The 18,918-nt window shown below is 36.9% G+C and overlaps 1 protein-coding gene across 1 annotated transcript; it reads right to left on the minus strand.

Annotated features, from left to right (window-relative positions):
- Positions 1-1,121: 1,121 nt before the first annotated feature.
- Vha36-1 (V-type proton ATPase subunit Vha36-1) lies at positions 1,122-18,846 on the minus strand. The gene is made up of 6 exons (XM_083111755.1): positions 18,700-18,846; positions 13,700-13,817; positions 10,067-10,214; positions 8,767-8,982; positions 4,122-4,200; positions 1,122-2,086 (listed from the first exon to the last, which is right to left on the minus strand). The coding sequence occupies exons 1-6, from the start codon at positions 18,738-18,740 to the stop codon at positions 1,951-1,953; spliced, it is 738 nt and encodes a 245-aa protein (XP_082967881.1). The 5' UTR covers positions 18,741-18,846; the 3' UTR covers positions 1,122-1,950.
- Between the last annotated feature and the right edge of the window lie 72 nt (positions 18,847-18,918).

Raw genomic sequence — 18,918 nt, forward strand, 5'->3', positions numbered from 1 at the left:
TAATTTCTGCACGATAATGCTCATCCACACCTGGCTGCAATTCAGAAATTTAAATGGAACCTTGTCCCACATCCTCCATATAGTTTGGATCTTTTACCTTATGGAACATCTGAGTAGGCAAAAGTTTGGCAGTGATGAGGATGTCATAGGTGCTGTTTGGGAGCGAGTATGCCTCGAAGCAAAAAACTTTTTCCTGGCCTGCATCTACAAATCTGTGGATTGTTGCCAGCAATCAAGAAAAACTAGATCAACTATGTGCAGATTGTTCTGTGGAACTTTTCTTTCAGTTGGGACAATCTCACTCATTGGAATGATGTTGTGGACATCACGAACAGTTTCTTCAGAAATGGAGCCGCTAATAGATCATTCTGCATCTTGAACAAATCTAATCATGAAACTTGTTTGTCAGATTTTGCACTACATTAAGGTGGGGAACTTGGGTATCAGGAAATTGCTTCACAAACTTTTGCTGACTGTCCCCCATGTACGCGTATTTATAAACATTACAAAATATGACTTGCTCAATATGAAACTCTTCCACTGTGAACATCATGGTCGTTCGTTAAGAAAGTTTATCACTTATATTTTATACATACTCCAAATGTTATGAAGCCTGTTGTCCTGGGTTCAAATCCAAGCCTGAGCATGGGCATTCTTTGCAAGTGGCTCTTCACCAATTTAGTCACATCCTAATATTCACTATTAACCAAAAGTGGCAGAAAAGTGACCTAAAAATTAATAAAACCAACCAATCCATCAAACCATACATGCTATATGCTTTTGCCATCGGAAATGGAAAGTTCCTGTATCGTTGGCCAGATGCATCAAGGGGTCGATTTTCGATGTCGCCACCAAAGTTCCGAATTCAAATCACAACCTGGGCATGCATGTTCTTTGTGAGGGTCCCTTTATCAATTGGATGTATTGCTGTTCCAAATGATGACACCCTGGCTTTACATTAACTGGATGTAAGAAACAATCAGTTCTCTTGCTTTATATACAAATTCTGGTACTACTCTGGGTACAGTCATGGACACTTCTGGCTTGTAACAGTACCATTGACTTTCAACAGAATTATTACAGCCCATTTCTAAATTATCAGCAACCCCACCATTCTATACAAGGAAAACATGAAAAGAATTTCAATGTTATATTGTAGTATAATTCTCGTTTGCTTATTTACAGTCACTAACAATTGTACCACATTCTACCTGCATTACATCATAATACTATAGGAATGTCTCTTCTTATTCAACAGATACACTTGACGAAGCAAAATATTACAGTAAATACAATGGTCAATACACATTAAATATGTACAACTTTTACTTATCAAATAGCATTTAACATGCATATTTTTATAACAATATGTAGTCGGAAGGAAAATTATTATTTATATAGAAACAATCGCCAACAATAACAATGATGTACACTAAATCCACACACACACACGTTGCTTTAGTCAATTTCAATCCTATACATGCCCTTATTAATTTCAAAATATGTAGTTTGAATTTTCTTAAGTACGCATGTAAAAAACATGTTCATACAAAAACTGAGTTTTTAAATATTTTACATAAATTACACTCAACAAACCAAGATTAGCATTAATAGGGCAAAAAAATACACAATTTGTTTACAGTAATTAATATTCCCCTATGAAGTTATAATTCTAGAATTAAGGAAAATTGTAGAAGTTACTCCCACTGAGAAGAAATGAAAAATAGGTTCCCTGGCAAACTCACCTAAAAATTACTAGAAACTATATGGAACAACATTGTGCACTGGTATGTATTAAAACAACCACATATAGCAAACATTTGACGCTAATCAACACATATCTTACATATGCTTGTTCTACGGAAAACAGCACTACATTCCACAAACAGAAAAGGAATATTGCTGCGATGAGTCCAATTATGGAGATCACGAACATTAACTATGCTCCTTCTAGAACAGAAGATCCTCATCGCCTTCATCTAGCAGATTTGCTGCATCAATAGCCAAATTTCTTTCTTTCAATTCTGCTGCAACAAGTTCCTTCGCTTTTCTAATTTTTCGCTTCTTGTCTTGGATTTTCTTGAGCCTAATAAAGGGGTAAAATATGGTAAGTAATTGCATGTTTTTTGTTCATTTAAATATTGCACTCTAAAATGAATCTTGTACAGTGTGACAAGACATTCTTTTTCCAGGAGTAATATTTTTAAAAAATAATTGGCATGAGACTGTCCTATTCTCAAACTGTGATTTTCAAAGCTGATGTTATTTATGTTGTTTTTAACTTATGCATGTTTGATTTTATTATTGTTATATTGCTCTCATTGTGCTGTATAAAATACTTTGTATCTAAAAGGAAAAGGAAGAAAACAAATTGCTATAACCATAGCAACGAAAATCAATAAGTACAAGAAATGGTGATGGAAGTGGTGAGATTTCCTGCACCTGTGTTGTATTTGTTTAAATATAAGGATTATCGTTAATTACAGCAATTCCATTTGCATTGGTAATCATTCTGCAAGTTTAAGCGCAGCGGCAGTTATCAGGCTCCATTCTACATTTTTAGCATCACATAAATTGTATTAAGAAACTACATGATCAGTCAGAGAAATATGACCCGTGGTGATCTAGTTGGCATGGCATCTGACTGCAATGCAGGAGACCCAGGTTCAATTCCCGGGTGGTTTACCTAAGGTTGGAATTTTCCAACCTTGACCCCTGCATAAAGCAGCTCTAGGGCTCACCCAGCCTCAAACCAATAGGCAGCTAGGAGCAGCCCAGGGGAGAAAAGGCAGCTGGAGCATGGTGGTGATCACATCACTTCCAAAATGGCAGAGATCGAGAATGTGTGGGGCTCTACTTCCACATCCCCTAAATGTGCCTTCATGGCACGGTGCTATATGCATGGGGAACTTTACCTTTTTAAAAAACATTTTTCAGCCAGAAAAATATAATGTTACAGGGAAAATGAAGAAAAATTGGCTTCTTGGAAAAGTGTACTTGAAAACACATATAAATAGCATTACTGACTGTACGTCTGGGAATTTTGGACTTGCAAATTCATTAAAGAAATGCATTGTTTTTGAACTGAAAAAGTATCTATTTCACATTTCCTAACATATCCTAGTAATATATTATTCCATGTGAATTATTGTTTCTTACATTTTGACTTACAATTTTATATTCTGGGACAGTATTTCCTACGTTTTGCTTATAGTGATCTGATAATCCTCATCTCTTGGTGCAGAATATAAACTAATTTTTTAAGAACTACGTATTTCATTTAAGAGCTTATATACATTCACAATATACATATGTACTGGTGGTCAAATTTGTTTAACATAAGCATGTATTGTAAAGCTTGGCTGTTTGAGCTACACAATATAAACACATATAAAACTCGTTTTGTTAGAGCACATATTGTTTAAGTGTATACTTTCATTCACTTTTCCCTTTTTTTTTTTTAGAATAAACTCTTTTGTGTGTGTGTGCATATGTGTATTTATGTATATCTATACCCACACACACACATGAAGCAATACATAATATTTATTAGTCTAGACAGTTTTAAATTTGTATTTGTTTAAAAAAAACTTGCACTATACGCAGCAAAGGTTTACAATCTCTATTGTTTTAACTCATTGCAATGTATTTAATAGTCACGAAGTATAGAAATATATACACTTAATTACCATTAAATAAGACTGCAGAAAAAATAACAAGGGATACTAACCGATATTTTAAATTAAATGTATTCACCTGTTTTTTCTTTCAGTAATGCACCATTTCAGTTTACAAATCCCACAAAAGTTTCTTTACAGATGTGTTTGTAATAGATGATAGAATACTGTCTGAATGAAAAAATGCTGAGAAAAGCTATACAATGATGAGCAACTCAAAAGTTCATTTCAATCACCGTTAATTAACATTACTATCTGTTAAAATGTGAATTAGTAGATTTTATAAAGGAAACAAGTTATTTTGGCCAGGATTCCAATAATGATTTCCAAAAAAAGATTAATTTCTTCAAAACCAGAAAACATTTTTTAATAAATTAGCTGATCAGACAGGACAAAGTTCCATCCAAATTTTTTTCCTAAAATAAGCTCAAAGATGCTGCATACCTATAGAACTCCTCTCTCTCTAATTCATCCAACTCTGTGATGATATAGGCCAAGGTCCTTTCGATACGTGGGATGATCACTGCAAAAATACAAAAATATATAACACTTTGGTTTTCATGTTCAAGTTTAACACTGTTGTTATAAAATTAAGCATAAATACTACTACAAATCTAGGTATTAATTCATGTCCTTCATGCAATGTTTGAATTTCATATTTTTTAAAAAAAATAGACTTTCTTAATTTTTAACTACTATCTCACTTTGAAAAATTTAATTATAAAATAACGTCTGACCATGATTTCATATTGACTGTGAAATGCTTGAACATTTATTATCATTAAAATATGGAGTTTACATAAGATTTTAATTTTTTTTACGAGGGTCACTATTTATATTTTGAGCCTTGGCAACACTGATTGAAGTTAGGCACGATTTGACGTTTGCACGGAATCGTCTGGCATTATTGACCATAACGTACTTCAAATGTTTTGTCAATAGCTTCATTTGTGTTGTTTATGTTGCCTTGGATATTGCGCGACAACAATAAAATGGAATTAACTTGTGAACATTTTCGTGCGATGATTTTTTACGATTTTCGACGTGGATTATCAAGACAAGAGTGCATCGATCAACTTACTTCCACATTTGGCGATGAAGCCCCATCCTTTGCCACTGTGAAACGCTGGTATAACGAATTTAATCGTGGCCGCCATTCGCTCACCGACGAGATTCGCGAAGGTCGTCCAAAATCAGTTGTTGTTCAAGAAAACATTGATGCTGTGCAAAACCTAATACTACAAGATCGTCATGTGACATACTGTGAGATTGAGGCAACCATAGGCATTAGTTACACCAGCATATATAAAATATTACATGATCATTTAGCTGTGAGACAGGTATGTTCTCGTTGGATCCCACACAATTTGACAAAAACTCAAAAAGACGCTCGCGTCAATTGGTGCAAACAAATGCTCAATAAATACAATCGTGGTGCTTCAAAAGACGTATATAAGATTGTAACAGGTGACGAATCATGGATATATGCATATGAGCTGGAACGTAAACAGCAGTCGACTGTATGGGTGTTTCAAGATGAACCCAATCCAACAAAAGTGGATGATGATGAACCCAATCCCAACTGTGCCATTAGGGGAACGTAGAACAATCAACTCTGAATGGTACACAACAATTTGTTTGCCAGAGGTCTTCGGTCAAATATGGAAAACGAACAAACGCCGTCGGATCGATCATTCTTCATCAAGACAATGCCAGCTGTCACACATCTCGTCTAACAACCGACTTTATGAACAGTCAAAAAATCGAATTGATGGGTCATCCGCCGTACAGTCCTGATTTGGCACCCAATGACTTCTTCTTGTTCCCGAATGTCAAGAATAAATTGCGTGGACAATGATTTTCGTTGGCGGAAGACGCCGTTGATGCATTCAAAAACCATATTATGGAGGTGTCTCAAGAAGATTGGAAAAACTGTTTTGACAAATGGTTCGAACGAATGCAAAAGTGTATTGACCATAAAGGAGAATACTTCGAAAAACAATAAAGCAGTTTTCAATGCCAAATTCGTTTTTTCATTGTTAGGCTCAAAATATAAATAGTGACCCTCGTATATACACAATAAGGCAGTGGTTCTCAAAGTGTGCACTGCGGTACCCTGGGGAGTTGTGGCACGATTACAGTGGTGCAGCGGAATTTTCCAACATATTCAATCAATGATATGATTGTTCCAAATATGTGCTTATTTAGTACCTTTTACAAGTAAAATGTTTCTGGGTCTGAAATATGTATTTATTTTTTAACTTAAGGCAAGCAGCCTAACCACCCTGAGCATTGCAAGTGTTAGAGAGAGGCCCATATTCTGACGAGTGCCACACAAAAATATTGAAACACTAAGGGTGCTGTGGAACAAAAAAAAAAGTTTGGGAAACCCTGCAATAAGGTTAACGATATATTTCATATGATGAGCATGATGCATTCTGTACATTAGAATATGTAGAGATTATTTTGAAAACTTCAATTGTTGAGTAAGCTTTTAATAATATTGGAGAAGATGACAATATTTATGAATACTCAGTATATGTGTCTCTGAATCTGAAACCTGGACAATGCAAATGCTTCTAGGTTTGAAAGTCCTCCTGGAAAGTATTATAAAAGTAAAGTGTTCCCCTGTGCTTTGCACTACGCCATGAAGGCATATAGGGGTGTGAAGTTAGGGCCCCACACTTTCTTGATCACGGTAAAAGGATTAAATGTCCTCCATCCACACACTTCTATACAAACAATAAGAACAAATAAATACCCCCCCCCCCTTTCTGTCTACCCAAGTCCTTTCATTCTGGGGAAATGCTTGCTCAACACTGCGGGAAGGGGTTGGTCTTTGTGCCGCAACAAGCTTTGGCAAAGTTGTAATAAGATCCATTTCATCCTATACCTACCAAAGGGTACCCTGCCATTTCCTGAAGCAGAAAACTAATTCATGTATGTATCCTTACGTTTTTAATGCATTGTACTTTGTCCTATGCACGTCCCCTTACAACCTCACACTTTTAAACTGTCTCAAGGGGCTTTTTACACCCCCTTTTTAATAGGTAAAGGAATAGTGAAGTGTGCAAAATGGCCATGTGTGTCAATGCACCCTGCACCCAAAACTTTGAATTCATTCATCCACTCATGTATGCATGTACGATTGACTTCTAAGAGGAGATGAAGTGCACATTGTGCAGTGCCGTGCGGTGACATTTTCCGTTGGGGAAACAGATCCCGAAAAATTAAGAAAACCAAGAATTCATTGCTTCTACATGGTATGTTATAATGAAAAAAATTAGCACTCTACCTGATACTGTTTCCATAACGTTTCTAAGGGAAAGATGAATGTGTTCATTTTTTCGAATTTCAGTTGGTCTGTTGTCAAACGTATTTAATGCAACAGACGATCGCGGATGATTGAAATAATTTTCAAGATTTTCACACATTGCAATATTCACAAATCCACTTTGGTACCACGTAGTTCTTTCCATAGTAAATAGTACACAATGCCAACACTAAAGTTTTTGAAGCAAACAAATAGAAATTCACTCGCCTGAAAAACCATAACTTCTCACCTCGCAAAGTGCTTGAAAAAGTGTGACCGCGGCCAGCTAGTTTTACCAACTCTATTTGGCGGATGTGTCCATGGACATGTTAGCTGTCTTAATAGACCGAACGCTCGGAAACGTTTATTTTCACATAGAAAATATCATCCGTATGTCAGCAATCATATTTTTGTGTTTCTCCTGTTTTGAAACTTTATACTTTATTTATGAATATAAATTTTAACTAGCTTGGTGGATATGCTACATTGCTGACAGTATACAGTACACATAATTGTGCAGTTCGCAACACTGAGGACATCAGCAGGCTGAACCGATGGCACTCTCGGCTTTCTTCCAGCCCTTACGCGTTGGAAAACAAACTTTGTCTCCACACAACGTCCCCTCCCATTGGATTCTTCAAGGTAGCCGGGGTATTTTTCGGCCTCCTTGTGACATTGCCAAGGTGGTGAACTACACAGATGTTTTGTCAACATGCCGCGAGAGGGTGTTGATGGCCCCATATCGGAATTGGAGGCTTGCAGGTTGATATTCTGTTGAGGCAACCCCGGAAGAAATAATGAGAAAAGTTAAAGAATAAATTTGTAGCAGTTATGCTGTGTGCCACCACTGCTGGCCTTGCTGTACCGGACTGCACGTGCATGAAATTGTGTCACCCCTTGCAGGCCCGTAGCCAGAAATATTTGTAGAGGAGGGCAGGCCACTGATAAAACTGGATTAGTAGAAATAATAATGATAATAATAATTATTACCATGGTTATAATTATCATTGTACAATAATAACTATTATAAGGTATTAAAAATAAACCAAATTTAATCCCAATGTATTGTTCTTATTATTATTATATAAATGAAGAGAATTTGCTACTCGATCCACCATACGAGTGAATATCCAACACTGTTGTCCATTAACTTTCTAATATTTTGTACAGTTAGTGTACAAAAATTCATATTTTGTTATTAATTTTTACACATTCCGTTAAAAAAAGACTTTAAAAGTTAAGAGTAAAATTTTACTCATAAAGTTTATATTGTGTGACCCCCTCACAAAGAAAACTATACATTTTGAGAGCTGTGAATCCCTTTTATTCTTTGGACTAAATGGTAGAATATGTAGAATATAAAAATATAACTTGCTTCCTACACTAAATTTTTTCGATCTAATGTTTAATCCTGCTAAGGAAGTAAAATTAATTACACTATACACTATTTAAATTAGATATTTGTAGGATATCAGAGACGGGCGGGGGATTCAGCCCCCTTAGTCCTCCCCTTGGCTACGTGCCTGACCCCTTGCAATGCTAGGGACCAGACAATGTAGTACAACCCTCACCGTTCAGCCACCATTGGTTGACTCAGATCCAAAATAACCAACTGTCACACAACATAAGAGACCATAGTTGCCAGGCCTCCTTTGTTTGCAATAACAATTGTATCTTCTGTGACTAGACATTACCAACAAGTGGGCAATCAGCAAATGGCTTGCTACCACAAGCAAATTAAACAATGTTAAATAATCATATAACACATTTGCTTACCATGCTCAATAGCATTAACTCTTCTGTTTGTGATTTTGATAACTTCATCCAAAGTGACGAAGGACGTCTGCAATGAAGCCAGCTCCACCAGAAGCTCTACAGCCTTGTGGTAATTCTTCTTCAGTTTTGAGAGTTGCTGCCCTCCTCGTGCAAGACCAGCAAGTTCATACGTGTCTGTTCCATCCTGGTAGCACTCAAATACAGGAAGTTGGACACCTGGTGTAAACATAATCATTGTCAAAGAAAACTGCTCAGGAGAAAAAAATGCAGTAGATTTTTCACACTATGAACAATTACAAAAAGCAAATGAACAACTAAGCTAGTGTGGTATTAGTTACATTTCTTTTTGTATGTACGTATTGTTTGTCTTGTAGAACTTCTCTGTTAATTTACCGTTGTTACAAGCAAGTAAACATTTTTTTTATGCATGGTTCAGAACACACACAACACATTGATTTGCAATTTGATTAATGTTATAGATATAACAATAAGAGAAATTCTAAAAAAAGTAAGTTATACAATTAATTTCATCAATAATGTTTTGATATATAAGGTGTACATACATGTATATTTCGTTTTTGACAAACACGAAATGTGAAATAACAAGCTGTAATGTTCATTTTCTATGTTTCTGAAAGATGTGAGCAATTTTATCCTGTTATGTTTTTGTCACAAAATGATGCAGAATAAACTGCAAAATAAACTCAAACAAAATTTAGACTTTTCCTTTTTTTACAGACAAAATACTTTCTAAACTCAGACTTATCCTGTGAGTTATGAAAAATCATGAACAATTGATTAATTCTGCTGTAATTTCAGTGAAAAATGCAGGCTCAACAAGGGAATGAAACCTGGGTCTATGGCATACCATGCCATTGATCTACCAACTGAACTACCAAGGCAGCCCTGCTTTTGCCTAATTTTTTGTACTTGCTGTTTTACCTGCGTGTAATTTTCTAGTTTGAAATTGCCATAATTTTTAATGTAAATAATGCTTCCTATCGTAAGCATACATATTCTGCAAATTGTGTGATCTTTGGATGTAATGTGTGAGAAAACAAAACTATTTTGCTAAAATGTAAAGCTTAGCCAGGGCTGGCTTTGTAGCTTAGTTGGTAGAGCAATGGCATGGTATGCCAGAGACCTGGGTTCAAGTCCTAGTCTAGCCTGCATTTTTCACTCAAATCTCTACAAAGTAAATCTGCTGTCTCCCACACAGTAAGATAACAGGTATACAAAAGCATGTCACATTTACATTTTGAAACAAGTGGAGCTCAAATTGTTGTTTGCCAGTACTTACCAGCTACATTATCTTTCTTTGTTCGTACTTTTATCTGAGCCTTCGTGACATTCTGAAGAACAACCTGGTTGAAGTCTCCTGTTGCAAATTTTGCTTCGGCTAGAGAAAATGCTGCTTCCTTCATCACTTCTCCCATCAGAATCTTAGTCTACAATAAACACAGGATTAGATAAGCATTACTCTTTTAAAATTAAAATAATTCATGGTATTAAATCACCTTCAGTCATCACTGAAAACATTTGGGTCTTTCTGTGTAGCTGATACGAAAAGTGAACGATTTTTTTTTAAAAAAATAGCTATTTCATGTCAAACACTGCATTTTCAAGGGTTGCCAATATTAAAATAAATAACCTTAATATTCGATAGTTCTTTTGATATAATGTGTACCATTGACCCTCGAGAAAATTAAGTATTTTGCATGGTTGTGAATGTTTTCAGTTTTTAGCTTGCTGAAATGTGTTATTGTGAAGTAAGGTATCTGCTATCTGAGTGTGAAGGACAATAGCCTGAATGCTTTGCACAACAGCAGCTATAATTTTATATTGTTAGGTTAGGATTGTTATTTTTTGATGTGTTCTTTCACTATTTTAGTGTGCATACAAATGATTTTTACTATTAACCTCTTAACTGGGTATGACGTAATACTCCGTTCTAGCTCTACTGATTTATAATGGGCATGACGGGATACTACGTTCTCATGTTCTTACTGCTGATATCTGTTGTGTATGACGAGATACTTCGTAAAATTACTTTCTTCTTTGTTTCACCAGATGGCTCTGACTTCCAGACTGTTGTAACCGTTAGAGTTAGCTTGAAGCAACGAACACAGCCCGACGTTCAGTTCTATCGCGTATGCAATAATGGCTCAGGCAAATCGGAAGCGACGGCGTGTTTTTCCTGCTGAGGAAATCCGAGATATATTGGATTGTGATGACGAATCGGAAGAGTTTTCGGGTGAATCTAGTAATGATGGCTGGTGCAGTTCAGATAACGATTATTCCAGCAGTGAGGCGCATCCTGAAAGTGGGACAGACAATGAAGAAGAGGAAGAATTGGAACCTGCATCAAAGAGTTTCGTAAGTAACGGAGGAGTTAGACCAAAGTTTCCATTTGTTGCAGTAAGTGGTTTGCATGCTCAATTTGATGATGAAAAAGACGTTGTGGAGTACTTTGACACATTTATAGGCAGTGATATGTGTCAGTTGATTGCCGAGCAAACAAATACGTATGCGAATCAGTTTTTGTTGGCGCATCCCAACTTGAAGGCTCGGTCTCGAGCAAGAGACTGGGTTGATACAAATAAAGACGAAATAAGAACTCTGATTGGTTTGTTGCTATTGCAAGGAATTGTTCACAAACCAGAGAATGGCATGTATTTTTCTAAACGTGTTTCTATTATTACACCATATTTTCTAGAAATTATAAGTGAAAAGAGATTTCATTTGCTTCTGAAGTTCCTCCATTTTGCTGATAATTCTAAATTTGATCCCCTTATGCACAACAAAAAGCTGTACAAGATTCATCCTATTCTTGACCATGTAAAGACAAAATTTTCATCTGTATACACTCCTGAACAAAACATATGTGTCGATGAATCGCTTCTTCTCTGGAAAGGGCGACTGGGATGGAAGCAATACATCCCTTCAAAAAGAAGTCGCTTTGGAATGAAAGTGTACAAGCTCTGTGAAAGCAACTCAGGATATGTGTGGAATTTCGTTGTGTACACTGGAAAGGACACTGATTATGGACAAAGACATCCTGGTGAACAAACTTCTTCACGAATTGTGTTGGAACTTGCCAATAACTTGCTTGACAAGGGATATTGCCTGTACCTGGACAACTGGTACACCAGTCCCAAACTAATTGACACATTATGTGCTCGAAACACTGATGTTGTTGGGACAATGAGAACCAACAGAAAGGAGTTCCCTCTGTCAGTGAGGAGTGCCAGATTGAAAAAAAGAGAAACAGAGGCAGCATTTCGAGGTAAACAGATGATCATGAAATGGAAAGACAAGCGGGATGTTACACTGGTCAGCACATTTCATGATGACAGCATGGAAAATGTAACATCAAGAAATGGAATTGTACAGAAACCATCTGTTGTACTTGATTATAACAAAAACATGGGAGGCGTAGATAAAAATGATGGTCAAATTGGCATCTACACAATGGCTAGAGAGCGTTTGAAGAAATATTATCAGAAGATGTTCCGCTATTTACTTGATCTTGTGTGCCTGAATGCCTTTATATTATACAAGAAAAATGGTGGACAATTGTGTAGGCTTGATTTTCTCATGGTATTAGCTGAAAACTTATCCTCATCTGGTGGGGTACAGAAGTCTGCCAGCAGGGGTCGTCCGTCTAGAAGTCCAGCACCAAGTCGACTCATGCGACGATGTTTTCCAGACACGCTGCCTGCAACTTCTAAAAAGTACCCTACAAGAAGATGTGTTGTATGTTGGAGCAATGGAAAAAGAAAGGAAACATCGTATTGGTGCCCTGACTGTGAAAAAGCTCTGTGCGTTGTGCCATGTTTTCGTGCATATCACACTGACAAAAGTTTAAAACTATGAACTATTTTAGGTGTAACTATTGTATTTGAAAGCATTGTAATTGTAAACATTGTAGTTGTAAACATTGTAACTTTATAATTGTAAACAATATATTTGTGAACATTTCATTTGAAATCTCGACATTGTAAAAACATAGATGATTTTAAACCGAACTAAATTTAAACATTCCTTTTGTAATCATTGCAATTGTAAACATTGTAATTGTAATCATTGTAGTTGTAAATCTCGCATATTGTAAAAAGTACAACAAGGACCAATAAAAGAATAAACAATACCTAAATGGTATGCCATGGAGCACAGAAATATTAACTAAAATATTGGTTTACGAAATTCATCAATTTATCAACAAAAATTCCCAGGGCAGATTGGGCTTTCGACGACGAAATTACCCAGTTAAGAGGTTAAAAAAATGGCAGGTTTGTACTTACGCCAGCAATACTTTGGGATCAAATGTCTCCCTTAATCGAGTTTTCCGCATGTTTGAACCAATTTTATATTACATAAAACATCGAAATCCGTTGATTAAAAATATTCAACATAATTCTTGAGGGGGTACAGTAGGTCAACGGCCCCGATCTCATGATTCTCTGAATGTTAGTGACAATGGTTCTATTAGCATGCAATGTTAACTGGACATTATCCACTGTCTAGCGCTTCTACGTCACACACCTATTCTAATTTCTCGTGTGATAGCAGCTCTTCTATCCCCATTAGGTGAATTTTTGCTCTTCTTGCCAAAAGTGAGGATCAGTCCCTTCTAAAGGTTGGCAATTTAACTGGATCTTGCGCAATCATGCTAGCAACTAACCCTTCTGTTTATCAGAACTCATTCTCATAGTGCATTTATGAATTAGAATTTTGCATCATCTTAAACTATGTAATTAACACAAACAATATTGGCTAAAATGTGATTTCAAAATTCTAATGTTGGTCATGCTGGTTTTAACAGATATTAATCCAGTGATATAATCAAGTTTTAGAAACACAGCAACAAAAATAAACCTTAAATAACAAACACACTTCAAACGTTTACCTTTTATAAAATTTTTCCTCCTACCTCAATGATCTTTCCCAAAATCAATCGAAACCTAAACTGCAAGGCATCAGCTTTCTTCTTCAAAAGGCTGTGACCTTTCTGGGCCCCTTTCAACCTTGCTTTCATCAAAGTCTGAGCACTGTAAAAATAAATAAATAAGCAATAACTTCTAGAATTGGAAAAAAAATCATGCCAAGTAGGATATACCCATTAATGCATACATTACCCAAGGCTAAATACAATGCAACTGGACATTCATAGATAGTATAAAAGCTAGGTTAATTGAAGTGAACAGGGCTGTCTATGAAGATTTACATGCACATTTAATGCTGACTGTACTTATAGCTTCAGTCATACGTATAATACATAATATATGAAGGTTACATTGCAGATTGATTCACTGAACTTAAATGTTCCAAAACTTTTGGTCTGGATTTGAAGGTGAAGGTTGTGGATAAGAAGTTATATTTTTTTGGGCTTAATTTCTTGATAATTTTATACTGTGGTATTGCAACTAGACACCTTTGACCTTCTGTACCCATCGAGAAAGTGAAATACTTAGCATGGTTTGAGAAGATTATGTTGTTTTTAGCTCACGGAAATGTGTTATTGTCAAGTAAAGTAGGTCTGTTACCTTAGCATGAAGTAAAACAGCCCGAAGGCTTCACGCAAGTGAATATAGCACACAACACAACACAACAGCAGATGGGATGTTGCCCAAAGTTTCATAAATCTATTATCAAATAAAGTAAATCAAACAAGGAGGGCAACGATTCAGATTGTTTTATTTTTTTAAAATTCTCCTAGCAGGAAGACTAATTATCGTAGAATTTTGGCAATCATTGTCACATGAAACTTGAACCTTCCTTAAAGTAATGACTACTGTTTGAATTTCGAAAAACCGTTATTTATGTTGAAAAAAAACCAACTTAAAAATCACCTTACACAAGCATGCTAGCTTCCCACGGACAATGCATTTTCTGTTTACAAGTGGCTGTAAGTATCGTAGACTACAGCGCAGAAGAAATAGCTTGGCAGTGACGTCATCTCCCACCTTCACCTCTCCTTCCAAAAGCGAAGGCTCATTCGCTAGAGCGGACGACAAGGTGACGTGCAAACCAATCAAAATCATTCCGAGAGGGGTGATGCAGGCGTGCAAACCCCCACACTGCTACATTAGTCTAACAAACCGCAGCTACGAGCGAGGGATTGCAGGCTATTTTGTTTCTTTGTTAGAAAGGTTATTTCGGCTGTTTTTGTCATTGTTGTACAATGAGCAGTGGAGTAAAGAAAGGTAAGCCCCTGCACAGCGATACAAGAGAAATAGTTTTCAATGTGTATAAGTACTTTGATTGCGATGAAAACAAAACCACAGCTGTTCACAGAACGCCCGTGGTGACAGATGTCAGTGAAAGATCTGTGTGGAGAATTTTGAAGGAGAAAGACAAAAGTGTTGCTATTGCGAGCGGGAAACCTTTTTCAACGGCGGGTAAAAACCGACCGAACGCCCAGCAACGTGTCACAAATCTGGATTCTTTTGATGAAGCAGTCGTGCGCTGAACAATCCATGATTTATACACGAAAGGCATTGTTGTCACCTTACATAAACTGATGAAGGAACTGCAAGAAAATGTTAATTTTAAGGTTTCGCGTTGGTCATTGCGTATGATAAGTAAATTAGGATTCAGCTTTAAAAAGCACAGCGTAGGCAGCAGGAAGCTACTCCTTGAACGAAACAGCATCGTTGCGTTGTGGGCGGCGATCATTTTTGCGTGAAGTTAAAGAACTGCGCAGAGAGCAAACCGCCCGTCTTTCATTTACATAGATGAAAGTTTCGTGAGCACACACCACACTGTCCCCAAAGTTTGGCTGGATTCCAAATATTCGGGGGGGGGGGGGTTAAAAGTGCCAACAGGAAAGGGTCCCAAGTCTATTATTGTGCATGCCGGTGGTGAAAGTGGATTTGTGGAGGGGTGTAGTTAGTGTTCCTTTCAAAAACAACTTCAGGTAACTATCATGGGGAGATGAACACTAACAATTTTATGTTGTGGTTCGAAGAACAGCTTATTCCCAATCTGCCCCCAAACTTGTTATTGTGTGAGACAATCCTCCATACCACAAGAAGTTACTGAAAAAAATTCCAACATCAAACAGCAGAAGGATGAAATGAAGTCGTGGCTATCATCTCACAATACTCCGCATGCAGAAGGTTTGCTGAAAGCCGAATTATATGAAATAATTAAAATAAACATCTAGCAGTGCTAACTTTAAATTGAAGATTGGTAGTTGCACCGCGATCCTTACTGCTCGTACTCTTACTCGTGCCATGGTTCTTTTCATAGTAGTTGGCAACGCTGACTTAGCAGGGAGTGACGTTACTGCCAAGTTATTCCTTCCCGGCTGTAGTGGGAATTAAGTAGAAGTAAATTGAAACCTTAGTAGAATGCATTTAGGGACTTTATTTTAATGCTAAGAGAACCAAACCTGGCCTGCCTAACCTAACTACGAAAGCATATACAGGGTGGCTCAAAAAGTCACTTAACACCCCCGGTACAAGGCCACTGCAGCCCGCAACGTGGAAATGGTGATGACCAATCGTTGCCAGGCCAAGGGGGAACCACATTGGCGCCACCCGCACGGTCGGCGGCCATCTTGAATTCAACTTCAGAACTTTAAATGGGAAGGGGGTGTTATGATATATCAAACCAGGCTAGAATTTCACGAGAAATGCAATGGTTGGTGAAGGTTTTTTCGACATATCTTTAACCAGTAAAAAGTTATGACTAAATTCTTGTACCAATTTGCTGATTTTCTAGGTGTTAGAAAAATGCCTTTATCCAATTTTAATGTGTGTCTGATATAACGAACTGTTATCCACAATTGGTAAGTACGAACCATTCGAAACACAAAATATTCGATTGTAATGTGTCTCTGATATACTAAACTGTTAATAGCCTAACAGTCAAAAAAATTTATGTACCAAAAACAAGGATTACAGAGTCGAATAATCTTTAATCAGCATAAATTTAGCCTTTATAATGATATAATTGTAGGCTTTAGTATCTTCCCATGATGTAGAAGCCGAAATAAGCAAAACAACTCAACTGTGCAGGAAACCGCAGCAATTTTAAACATCAAACCAAGAGAACAGTTGATCCTCTGGATTAGTGTGCAAACTATGGCTTTGGGTAATAGTTCGTTATATCGGAGACACATTAAAATCGGATATTTTGCATTTTGCATGGATCATACTTACCAATTGTGTATTGCGGAACATAATTCAAGGTGCCATTATGCTTTTTACACGAAAGCAAACACAATTTTTCACATAGAAAGTAGTATTTGTTATCCTTTTTTCACTTCCGTAACACAATATGGCAGGCACAGGTTGACTAGCATTGTAGGTATGCAGTGTTTCCAACCTTCTTCACCGAAAAACCTACTATCGTGTTAGTCACGTGTGCAAATTGTACATTATGCACGGGTAGCTGACAGATGGCCCGACGAACCATTTCCGATAGGGTTAGGTTTGGTTAGGCAAGCATAGTTAAAAAAAAGGGGATTGAAACAGTGATGGGGCTTACGTCATCAAACGTATGCGGCATCCGCTTCATGTAGCAAAAGCAATGGCACTTGTGCGTCGGTGATATATTTCTCTTGTAAAATACATGATTTCCTGGTGAAATAGATTCCACGATGAAAGAAGATACGGTGACGAACGTTGGAAACCTTCGAGGGTAACACTTTACTAAACCGGAGACGGATTGTTGATGTTCGGGAATGTAGTTTTGATCCATTTTAATGCGAATGCATGTGGTTTTCTACGAAAATCTTATTTCCGACGTGCTATTGCTGCTGCCGCCATTTGCTTTCTTCAGGAGAGCACAATACATGCTATTGCTACTGCTACAAGCCGATGTTGTCCGTATATGCTAAATTGAACAAAAGGAGTGCTAATGGAACCTAACATAACAGGCCTAACCTAACCTAGTAGGCATACCTCGTCCCCGTGGGGCTATAGTGAATTTTTGGGCTAACATCAATGGTTTTTGGGGCTACCTGTGGATGGTTTGTGGGAAATAAGGAACAACAGTAAGTACTCGTTAATGTATGAAATAGAAATTATTTTAGTTAGAAAATAATTATTTCAACGGTAAAATTTTCGTATCCGCAAAATGTATTTCTTCAATTTTACAGGAGAAATTACTTACCGAATGCAGTTTATTTATAATTGTGGAAGTTCGGGGAAGTGTTTTCTCGCATCGTTCATTGAATTTTGCCGGTAAATCATCTATTTTTTGATATAAACGTGTGACCGATGCACGAAAGCTCTTGCATCCATTTACTTCCAGGTGGATGTAGCCTGTGTGTGATAATGTAATCCCGGTCAGTGTTACCAACCACGTGTTGTTGTAACTGAAGAAGGTACGTTTCCGCAAATGGTTTGTGGGGCTATGTATCAATGGTTCGTGGGGCTATGCGAGAACGGTTTGTGGGGCTATGTCGAAAGTTGAGATTATTTGCGTGAAAAAAACGAAATGCCACCTTGAAGAATCCTTAGGAATGCAGAATACATAAGTACCAATGTGAAAAAGAAGAAAATAAAGGAACTTCAGACGTTTGGTGGTTACTGAAATTTTACCCCTAGCTTTGTGATATACAGCGGTGAAAATAGATTTTGAGTACAAATATCTCATGTATCACTAACATTTTGTTGTACAATGAAGAAATCACGATAGGGACACAAAAAATATAATTTTGTAGGTTCAAATCTCTGCTAGTGAAACATAGCTTGAATGCTTATCTGTTGTATTTTAATTGAGGGGACAGTGTCAAGAGTCAAAGGAGATAGTAAACGGCTTCTAACTATTCAGTAAATTCACAATATGTGTACAGCGTTTTGAATTTCAAAATCATCAGCCACCAAACAATAAATACAATTAGATACAATTTTACAGTAAACACACTATTTTCAATTAATACAAGTTATTTCACAATAATTGCATAACACATGTTATTACCCTCTTGACGGAAATATTGCAATTCTGTCCTTCCCCGACATATTTTAGAAATAGACGGACACTTTTCTTAAAGACACTCCTTCCACAAATTTTGTCAGCTGACCGAGTCTATTTTTCGTAACAATGCACATGCGCGAGATGGCAGGGATAGTCTACACTCCAATTAAACTCAAACGTAACTCCTCTGCACCGCTTTGGATGAAGAGTTGAAAAGTAGCA

The sequence above is a fragment of the Lepisma saccharinum genome, chromosome 25, assembly GCF_977018435.1.
Source record: "Lepisma saccharinum chromosome 25, izLepSacc3.1, whole genome shotgun sequence".
NCBI classification, from domain to species: Eukaryota; Metazoa; Arthropoda; class Insecta; order Zygentoma; family Lepismatidae; genus Lepisma; species Lepisma saccharinum.

What these genes read in the sequence shown, in the direction of transcription:
- Vha36-1 (XM_083111755.1), bottom strand. Translation starts at nt 18,740, where the DNA reads ATGTCGGGGAAGGACAGAATTGCAATATTTCCGTCAAGAGG. An exon ending in AAAGAAAGATAATGTAGCTG is followed by an intron (nt 8,983 to 10,066) that starts GTAAGTACTGGC and finishes TGTTTACACCAG; the next exon opens with GTGTCCAACTTCCTGTATTT. An exon ending in GAGAGAGAGGAGTTCTATAG is followed by an intron (nt 2,087 to 4,121) that starts GTATGCAGCATC and finishes CCCCTTTATTAG; the next exon opens with GCTCAAGAAAATCCAAGACA.